Below are 11,329 nucleotides of genomic sequence, written 5' to 3'. Positions count from 1 at the left end.
ATTGTGAACAATGCTGCCATGAACATGGGTGTGCATATGTCTATTCGTGTGACGGCTCTTATTTCTCTAGGATATATTCCCAGGAGTGGGATTGCTGGATCGTATGGTATTTCTACTTCTAGCTTTCTAAGGAAGCACCATATCATTTTCCAAAATGGTTGTATCATTTTGCATTCCCACCAGCAGTGCATAAGAGTTCCTAAATGTATAACCAAATTCTTTCATGTGGCTGAGGGTGTCCATGAAAAGTTTTGACCTAAAAAAAAAAAAGAAATCCTCACATTAGGCTGAAAGTTCTATGAGGGCAAAGGCATTGTCTCTTTTGTATGTCTGCATCTCCTCCACATGCCACATGCAATAAGCACTCAATAAATGTTTTTTATTACTTATAAATGAATAACTAAGTAAATATTCAAATTGTTGGGAACTATCACTCTGGATAGTCAGTGAGACTTTGTTACTGGTTTGATTGTGGAAACCTCAGCAGAAAGAGTCTGGAGCATTTCAGGAACTAGATTTCCAGAATCTCAACCTTTAACTACTAATTGCTGTCAAGTTGATTCTGATTCATGGCAACTTCATGTGTGTCAGAGTAGAACTGAGCCCCACAGGATGTTCAATGGTTGATTTTTTTTTTTTTTTTAAAGTAAATTGTCAGGCTTTTATTCTGAGATGCCTCTGGGTAGACTTGATCTGCCAAACTTTTGGTTAGCATGAGCACATTAACTGTTTGGAGCACACAGGGACTCCATTCTACCTTTTAAGGGTACTAAACTAAAGGGCCTACACTCATCTGTCAGTATGTCTTACTGTAGTGGCTTGCATGTTGCTGTGATGCTGGAAGCTATGCCACTGGTATTTCAAATACCACCAGGGTCACCCATGGTGGACAGGTTTCAGTGGAACTTCCAGACTAAGACAGACTCAGAAGAAGGACGTGGCAATCTACTTCTAAAAAAGAATGGACAGTGAAAACCTTATAAATATCAGTGGAACATTGTTTAATATAGTGCCAGAAGATGAGCCCCTCAGATTAGAAGGTACTGAAATTATGACTGGGAAAAATTTGCCTCGTCAAAGTAGAGTCGACATTAATGATGCAGATAGAGTAAAGCTTTTGGGACCTTCATTTGCTGATATGGTGCAACTCGAAATAAAAAGAAACAGCTGCAAAAATCCATTAATAATAGCAACGTGGAATGTAAGAAGTATGAATGTAGAAAAATTAGAAGTCTTCAATAATGAAAGGGAATGCATATCTATATCCTAGGCACTAGTGAGCTGAAATGGACTGGCACTGGCTATTTTGAATCAGACAAGCATATGGTCTCCTATGCCAGGAATGACAAATTGAAGAGGAATGGTATTGTAATAATAATAAAAAAAAATTCCAAGAATTATCCTGAAGTTCAAAGCTGTCAGTGATACGATAATATCCTTACACCTACAAAGAAGACCAGTTAATACGACTGTTATTCAAATTTATGCACCAACCACTAAGGCCAAAGATAAAGAAATTGAAGGTTTTTAACAATTTCTTCAATCTGAAATTGATTAAACATACAATCAAAATACATTGATAATTTCTGGTGATTAGAATGCAAAAGTTGGAAACAAAGAAGGATTGGTAGTTGGGAAATATGGCCTAGGTGATAGAAATAATGCCAGAGATTGCATGATAGAATTTTGCGAGATCAACGACTTCTTCATTGCTAGTGCCTTTTCAACAACATAAACCATGACTGTATACATGGACCTCACCTGATGGAATACACAGGAATCGAGTCAGTTACATCTGTGTAGGGAGACTGCAGAGAAGCTCAACATTATCAATCAGAACAAGGCCAGGGGGCAACTATAAAACAGACCATCCGTTCCTTATATGTAAATTCAAGTTAAAGCTGAAGAAAATAAAAAGTCCATGTGAGCCAAAGTATGACCTTGAGTACCTTGTTGTTGTTAGGTGCTGTCTAGTCAGTTCTGACTCATAGCAACCCTATGTACAACAGAACGAAACACTGTCCGATCCTGTGCTGTCCTCACAATAGTTGTTATGCTTGAGCCCATTGTTGCAGCCACTGTGTCAATCCATCACACTGAGGGTCTTTCTCTTTTTTACTGACCCTCTACTTTACCAAGTATGATGTCCTTCTCCAGGGATTAATCCCTCTTGATAACATATCCCAAGTATGTGAAACTTGTCTCGCTATCCTTGCTTCTAAGGAGCATCCTAACTGTACTTCTTCCAAGACAGATTTGTTCATTCTTTTGGCAGTCCATGGTATATTCAGCATTCTTTGCCAGAACCATAATTCAAAGGCGTCAATTATTCTTCGGTCTTCCTTATTCATATTCCAGCTTTCACATGCATTTGAGGCAATTGAGAACACCATGGCTTGGGTCAGGCGCACCTTAGTCTTCAAGGTGACATCTTTGCTTTTCAACACTTTAAAGAGGTCTTTTGCAGCCAATTTGCCCAATACAATATGTTGTTTGATTTCTTGACTGCTGCTTCCATGAGTGTTGATTGTGGATCCAAATAAAATGAAATCCTTGACAGTTTCATTCTTTTCTCCATTAATTATAATGTTGCTTATTGGTCCAGTTGTGAGGATTTTTGTTTTCTTTATGTTGAGTTGTAATCCATACTGAAGGCCGTGGTCTTTGATCTTCATCAGTAAGTGCATTAAGTTCTCTTCACTTTCAGCAAGCAAGGTTGTATCATCTGTGTAATGCAGGTTGTTAATGAGTGTTCCTCCAATCCTGATGCTTATTCTTCTTCATATAGTCCAACGTCTCAGATTATTTACTCCACATACAAATTGAATAGGTATGGTGAAACGATACAACCCTGATGCACATCTTACCTGACTTTAAACTACGTGGTATCTCCGTGTTCTGTTCAAACAACTGCTGCTTGATCTATATACAAATTCCACATGAGCACAAGTATGTGTTCTGGAATTCCCATTCTTCTTGATGTTATCCATAATTTGTTATTATCCACACCGGAATGATTTGTATAGTCAATAGAACATGGGTAAACACCTAGAAACCATCTCAAAAATAGATTTGATGCATTGAACACTAATGACTGAAGACCAGATGGGTTATGGAATGACATCAAGGACATCATACATGAAAAAGCAAAAGATTGTTAAACACACGGCAAAGAAAGAAAAAAATGAGTGTCAGAAGAAACTCTGAAACTGGCTCTTGAACACAGAAGGGCAAAAGCAAATGGAAGAAGTGATGAAGTAAAAGAACTGAAGATTATAAAGAGCAGTCAAGAAGACAAAATATTATAATGAAACATGTAAAGACCTGGCGTCTTAGGCTGGGTTCTCTAGAGAAGCAAAACCAGTAAAGCATGTAAATATATAGAGAGAGTGATTTATATCAAGGAAATGGCTCATGCAATTCAGAGGCTGGAACGTCCCAAGACCATGGATCAGAATAGAGGCTTTTCCCGATTCACATAGCCACAGGGGCTGGCAAACCCACGACTGGCAGGTCAGAGAGCAGGGCTCTTGCTCACAGGCTGTGAAGCTCGACAAATCCCAAGATTGGCAAGCAAGACCACAAGGCTTCTGATTCACGTAGCTGCAGGGGCTGGAGAACCCAAGATCGGCAGGTCAGAGAGCAGGGCCCCTTCTCACAGGCTGTGAAGATCAGTGAATCCCAAGATCAGCACACAAGCTGATAGCTCAAGTCCCAAAAACCAGAGATCAGACAAACAGGGCAGCTGCAGGATCCAGAGCGAGAAAAAGGCCAGAACATCTGCTTATATTCAGATGCAGGCCACACCCCCTAGGAAATTCCCTTTCAACTGATTGGCTACTCACAGCAGATCCCATCGTGGGAATGATCACATATAAACACTGAGAATCATGGGCCAGCCAAGTTGACACACAATCTTAACCATCACACCTGGAGTTAGAAAAACAAAATGGAAGAACATGCTCGGCATTTCTCAAGCTGAAAGAACTGAAGAAAAAATTCAAGCCTCAAGTTGCAATACTGAAGGATTTTAACCCTGGTGGCATAGTGGTTAAGAGCTACGGCTGCTAACAAAAAGGTCAGCAGTTCCAATCCTCCAGGAGCTCCTTGGATACCATATGGGGCAGTTCTGCTCTGTCCTGTAGGGTCACTATGAGTCAGAATCAACTTAATGGCAACGGGTTTGGTTTTTGGTTTGGTTATGGGCAAAATATTGAACAATTCAGGAAGCATCAAAAGAAGATGGAAGGAATACACAGAGTCACTGTACCAAAAAGAATTGGTTGACATTCATTGGTAGCATATGATCAGGAACCGATGGTACTGAAGAAAGAAGTCCAAACTGCACTGAAGGCACTGGCAAAAAACAAGGCTTCAGGAATTGACAGAATACCAACTGAAATATTTCAACAAATGGATGCAACCCTGGAAGTACTCACTCGACTATGCCAAGAAGTTTGAAAGACAGCTACCTGGCCAACCAATTGGAAGATATCCATATTTGTGTTCATTCCAAAGAAAGGTAATCCAACAGAATGTGGAAATTATCAAATAATATCAGTAATGTTACACACAAGTAAAGTTCTACTGAACGTAATTCAAAAACGGTTGTAGCAGTACATTGACGGGGAACTGCCAGAAATTCAAGGCAGACTGCGAAGAGGACTTGGAATGAGGAATATTACTGCTAATGTCAGATGGATCTTGACTGAAAGCAGAGAATACCAGAAAGATGTTTACCTGTGTTTTATTGACTATGCAAAGGCATTTGACTGTGTGGATCATAACAGATTATGGATAACATTATGAAAAATGGAATTCCAGAACACTTAATTCTGTTCATGAGGAACCTGTACGTAGACCAAGAGGCAGTCATTGGAACAGAGCAAAGGAATAGTGTGTGGTTTAAAATAAGGAAAGATGTACATCAGGGCTGTATCCCTTCACCATATGTATTCAATCTATATGCTGAGCAAATAATCCGAGAAGCTGGACTATATGAAGAACACGTCATCAAGATTGGAGGAAGACTAACAACCTGAAGTATGGAGATGACACAACGTTGCTTGTCGAGAGCAAAAAAGACTTGAAGCTCTTACTGATGAAGACCAAAGAATACAGCCTTCAGTATGGATTATACCTCGACATAAAGCAAACAGAAATCCTCACAACTGGACCTTATAAGCAACATCATGATAAACAGAGAAAATATTGAGGTTGTCAAGGATTTCATTTTACTCGGATCCACAATTAATGCCCATGGAAGCAGCAGTCAAGAAATCAAACAACACATTGCATTGGGCAAATCTGCTGCAAAAGACCTCTTTAAAGTGTTAAAAAGCAAAGATGTCATTTGAGGACTAAGGTGAGCCTGACCCAAGCCCTGGGCTTTTCAATCACCTCACGTGCATGTGAAAGCTGGACAATGAATAAGGAAGGTCCAAGAAGAATTGATGCCTTTAAATTATGGTGTTGGCAAAGAATATTGAACATACCACTGACTGCCAGAAGAACTAACAAACTTATCTTGTAAGAAGTACAGCCAGAATGCTCCTTAGAAGCGAGGATGGTGAGACTTCATCTCATGTACTTTGGACGTGTTATCAGGAGGGACCAGGCCCTGGAGAAGGATATCATGCTTGGTAAAGTAAACAGTCAGAAAAAAATCGGTAGAAACTCAATGAGATATATTGACACAGTGGCTGCAACAATGGGCTCAAACATAGCAATGATTGTGAGGATGGCGCAGGACCGGACAGTGTTTCTTTCTGTTAGCTGTGAGTTGGAACGGACCCTACGGCACCAGGCAACAACAAGAACAAACTAAAGAGTTGCTCATTGGTAACAGGGGAAATGGGCAGCCAACATTTTTCACCACTTCTGAGGACAGGAACAATCACATAGCAAATGCTGTGTGATTGGTCACACTAGGAAAAATTGCCAGCCTCAAGATTTTTTTGCAGGTCAGGGCACCTGCTATCCGGTCAATATGTGTTGATAGGCACATGCAGACACACACATTCAGGTACCCCTACTCTACCCAAGAGATGGATGTAAATGAATCTTATTTTCAGTGATTCCGGGGAACTATTTAAATGAGTCATTAATAATCTGCTTATAAAAGTGTAAAGTCCTTCTCTGATGGTAGTATTGTATTCTTATTTACAAATGTTGGAAACTGAGAGTTTTGTATTTGGGTTTACTTCAAGCTTCACACACCTGTATAAATGTGCCTTCTACTATTATAGGGGAGAAGAATTGGATTTTCTTTGTAAATGGAGTTGGCAGGTTTATAGAGAGAAGCATTTACTATTAAGTCATGGACAAGAATCACTGATCAATAACTTGAGAGAAAAAGGAGATGAAACAGAGAGCTGAATATTGGGGATGTCATGTTCGATCTACCACCTAGTTAGATTCCCACATAGGAAAAAAATATTTTTCAGCCTCCAGACCCCACTCCTAAGCTAAATGTGTGATGTTGGTAGATGAGACACAGGAATACAGGTGACTCAGCCCACTTCATCTTCTGTGTTGGTAGAACAGCTCACCGTATATGTCATTCAACAGTAACTTGGTCTGAGAGTACAAATATATTCATATGGACAAGATAAATACACTAGGCTTGTTTAGAAAATTATACCCCAAGCTTAGAAATTCCAAAGAAAACATGTTCACCCACTTCCAAAAAAGGGTTTGGGTCCCTCTGCCAGTGTGACCTAATCCACGCTCTGAGCTCGGCTTGTATCTGTAAGAGAGACAAGTTTCCAGACTGGTGGACTTCTCTAACTTCCTTTACTTTTCTCACTACAGTTTCTTCAGGGAGATGAAATGGAGAAACTTGAGGAGCTTGTAGAAAAATACCCTTGTGCCTTCCCTCGCTGGGTTGGACCCTTTCAGGCATTTTTCTATATCTATGACCCGGAGTATGCAAAGACCTTTCTAAGCAGAACAGGTAAGAAGAGGGTCAAATCTCAGGGAACTAATCCTCCTAGGAGTGGTATGCCCAAAACACACAGGCAGAATTCTAAAGGATGCAGATGGTTCCCAAAACAGAGATTAGTATCAGGCCTTTAAAAGACATTGAAGAAGGGATGGGGAGGTTTCCCACCAATAATGAAGGGGATTCCCACATCTTCCCCAATTCCTTGTCTAGTTCAGGGCTCCCCTTAAAGCCCAGTTGGCCGTCACCAGATTTTCCTGGACCAGGGACTTCCTTTGCTTCTTGGTTTTGTGACTTCAGTATCAGCAACAACCCCCAGCCGCATCCCCTTTCTAGAACATAATGTCTTCAGAGGATATCTAGAGTAGCTCTTCTTCTGCAGGTTCAATATGTAAACCTGAATGCTAGACTGCTAATTTATCAGTCTAACCTCATTACTAGGGCCCAAATTTTGTTTTTCTTTTCTGCATATTTCTCAACTATGTTCCCTTTTGGTGTGCGAGTCATCTACCTTCCCCATCCAATCCTTTTCAATAGGTGGATTATCTTACACAGTAGCACAAAACTAAAATGTCCATTTTTTGCTGCGTTGATTTTGTAAAACCAAGGTCCCATGTTAGAATCTTTGTTTCCTAGGCCATTGTTTCCATCACCCTTAATAAAACCTATAAAAAAACAAATGGCCTTTTCCTAAAAGTCTCCATGTTTCTCCATATTTCCTGAAAGTGCTCTGGCTCTAATTGGCCTCATGTCTATCTCTTGAAGGACAAGAGCTGTAAAACACCTCCAAGTTTGGGTTCACAAGACCTCCAAGAAGCATTTGTATCTTATTCTCTAGTGCCTGCTGGTCTCTATTCTAATAGTTAATCTGCTATCCAGAAAGGATATGATATGCTTGCTGTCCCAAAGGTTTCTGGGTAGCACAAATGGTTTGCACGTGACTGCTAACCTAAATGTTGGATGTTCGAATCAACCCAGCAATACTGTGGAAGAAAAGTTCTGCTGTTCTGCTTCCATTAAGATTACAGGCAAAAAAAATCCTACGGAACAATTCTATTGCGGTCACTAGGGGTCACTATGAGTCAGAATCAACTCAACAGCAACTAACAACAAGAACATACTGTCCCAACTTCTGTGCTGAAAACTTTGCAACCTTCTGGAAACCTCTGTTTCTGTTGGAGGGGTGTAAACAAGGGAAGAATCTGGGTTTGTTTACCTGCCTGTCTTATAAGGATTGCTGTTCTCCAGCTCCTAAACCAGAGCTTGTGGTTCCTCAAGCCTGCCAATAGCTGCAGGGAGTGAGCATCGGACTTCCTTTTGCTCACTATTTGTAGTACAGGCAAATGCAGACTCTGACTGGTAATTTCCTTCTAATGCTGTCTTTTGTTTCCTGCAGATCCCAAGTCCCAGTTCCCGAACAGGTTCTTGAGTCCATGTATTGGTATGTATGTGCAAATGAGAGGTGCAACCCAAGTAAAAGTGGCTTTCTGCTCTTGCCTAAAGATGTCCCCTTCCCACAGGAGAGCATTCTGAAGAAACTCAAATCTGAATTCAAAAGTACTAAGAGTAAGGTTGATCTAGACTGAAAGTTCTCTAGAGGAAAGACCAGAAGGGAGCTCTCAGGTGTTAAAAATAATCAAAATTCAAAGAAATTGAAACAGAAGGTTTATTCTGAGCAGTTATTCTATATGCATACAGGGAGACCATTCTGATTCCAAAAAAAAAGGCTCAAAGTAGGCTAGTTACAATTAGTCTTATCTAAAGGGAAGAGGAGGGAGAAGTATAGAAGATCAGCCATTGGCTAATCTAAACATAATCTATTGAACTCCATGCTCCTCCTTTTACTGAGATCACCTGATATCAGGTTAGGAGATGGCCCTGGCCCTCCACTCACCTGTAGCCAAGATACCTTTTGACATTTAAATCAAGTCAGCCTGGCTTCAAATAGGAAAAAAAGATTAGCAACTTAGGGTTAAAAAAAAAAAGCTGCTGGAAGGATTAAATTTGGGTCAGGAATTTTTATGTTCCATATTTGGTTTTATGAGTAAGAAAAACCTTAAAATCAAAGTAAGATGTCTGTATTAATTTTTTCTTTTTGACAAAGGTCGATATAGCACAACTTCCTAGAAACTCTCTTCATCCGTTTCTCTCCCCAGAGTCCCATTCTCAAGGCAGCAGAGGAGTGAATCTGTCTCCTCTCTCTTTAAATGGCAGCCTCACCATCCCTTTCTTCATTCTATCCTTCCTTCTCTCTTTCCTAGATCTTTCCTTTGGGGAGTTTTGTTTTTGTTTTTTCTCCCATGAGCAAAATCAGTAATGTACAGCTTGACAGTATTCCTTGAGCAGATAAATTAAGCCCTGTAGTTACATAATGGACCCTTGGTGGCATAGTGGTTAAGAGCTTAGCTGCTAACCAAAAGGTCAGCAGTTCAAATCCACCAGCCGCTGCTTGGAAACCCTATGTGGTGATTCTACTGTATCTTATAGGGTCACTAACAACAACAACATTATGTTGGAAAGAATATAGGCTTTGGATTCAGAACCACTTATATGTGAATCCTGCCCTGCACTGATTAGTTCAGTGTGATCTTGGAGAAGGCACTTAATCTCACTAAGCCTCAGTTCCTCATCTCTGAAAATGAGGATGAGAGCCGTATTGCTGGGCTGGCGTAAGGATTAAATGAGACGCAATGTCATAATAAATGGAGAAAAGATTGAAGTTGTCAAGGATTTCATTTTACTTGGATCCACAATCAACACCCATGGAAGCAGCAGTCAAGAAATCAAACTACGCATTGCATCAGGCAAACCTGCTACAAAAGACCTCTTTAAAGTGTTGAAGAGCAAAGATGTCACCTTGAGGACTAAGGTGTGCCTGACCCAAGCCATGGTGTTTTCAGTCACCTCGTATGCATGCAAAAACTGGACAGTTAATAGGGAAGACTGAAGAAGAATTGACGCCTTTGAATTGTGGTGTTGGCAAAGAATATTGAATATACCATGGACTGCCATAAGAACGAACAGGTGTGTCTTGGAAGAAGTACAACCAGAATGCTCCTTAGCAGCAAGGATGGTGAGACTACGTGTTACATACTTTGGACATGTTGTCAGGAGATATCAGTCCCTGGAGAAGGACATCATGCTTGGTAAAGTACAGGGTCAGCGAAAAAGAGGAAGACCCTCAAGGAGATGGCTTGACACAGTGGCTGCAACAGTGGGCTCAAGTATAACAAAGATTGTGAGGATGCAGTGTTTCATTCTGTTGTTTCATAGGGTTGCTACAAGTCAGAACCGACTCCACGGCACCTGACAACAACAACAGTATAATGCCTGGCATAGTACCAGCAGGGATCATGCATGGCGAGCCTGGTATGTTGTGAGGACTCAACAAATGATGCAAATATATATTAATAAACTTTAGAAGTCCTTTAAAAGCCAAATCCTTAATGATTTCCCTAGCAGTAGAAGGTTGTGAAGCATTGGCTTTGATAAGTGTTTCTGCTTTGTGTCATTCACAGGTGTGAAGCCCACAGACCAGGGCTCAGGGAGAGGATATCTAGTGACAGAGTAGACACCTTTTCTAGTTCCTTGTATGTTTTGTGTTCACAGTGTAGTTTACATCTTGGTTTGGGGTAGAGAGGAAATTAATATTTGTTGTGTTTCTACTGTGAGCTAAGGACTCAGCTGAGTACATTATATATATGTCATAATTTAACCTGCACAGCAACACAGTGAAGTAAGTAAATGTTTCATACTTTATAGCTGAGAAAACCAATCCTCTGGAAGATTAAGTAACTTACTCAGTTACTACATAGGTAGCGTTAAAAATAATCAAAACTCAATGAAATTTGAACATAAGGTTAATTCTGAACAGTTATTCTGTATGTATATAGGGAGACCATTTTGATTCCAGAAAAAGCAAATGGATCAAAATGGATCAAAAGCAAATGGATCAAACAAGCTAGGTACAATGACGCTTAAAAAGAGAAGAGGAAGGAGAAATACAGAAGACTAACCATTGGCTATTCTTAACATGATTGATTGAACCCTGCACTCCTCTTTTTACCTAGATCAAGGGATATCAGTTCACAAGATGGTCTCTGCCCCTCCATCGAGCTATATCTTTTTAAATTCTAATTTAGTGGACTAGCTTCCAACAGGAAAGAAAGAATTTGCAACTTAGGGTAAAAGAAAAGCTGATGGCAAATTAATTTTGATCAGAGATTTTTTTTAAGTGAATATTTGGTTTCATAAGAAAACCCCAAATCAAAGCAAGATATCTGCTATCAGAGGACTCCGGCAAGATGGTGGTCTAGGCAGAAGCACCACGCCGTCCCTCCACAACAAAGATCCGAAAAACTAAGCCAAACAGAGAATCAACAATCC

General features: G+C 40.3%; 1 protein-coding gene across 2 annotated transcripts in view; it reads left to right on the top strand.

Moving 5' to 3' along the window:
* The window catches only part of LOC101345691 (cytochrome P450 4X1), a 92,617-nt gene that overhangs the window by 30,735 nt on the left and 50,553 nt on the right, over positions 1–11,329 (top strand). For both annotated transcript variants that reach the window (XM_023727102.1, XM_004371773.2), the window contains exons 2-3: positions 6,814–6,955; positions 8,340–8,384. In XM_023727102.1, the coding sequence (XP_023582870.1) occupies positions 6,814–6,955; positions 8,340–8,384 (187 nt within the window). The remainder of the gene's footprint in view (positions 1–6,813; positions 6,956–8,339; positions 8,385–11,329) is intronic.

The sequence above is a fragment of the Trichechus manatus genome, unplaced genomic scaffold (assembly GCF_000243295.1).
Source record: "Trichechus manatus latirostris isolate Lorelei unplaced genomic scaffold, TriManLat1.0 scaffold00015, whole genome shotgun sequence".
Lineage (NCBI taxonomy): Eukaryota > Metazoa > Chordata > Mammalia > Sirenia > Trichechidae > Trichechus > Trichechus manatus.
This window is presented reverse-complemented; position numbering and strand designations above follow the sequence as displayed.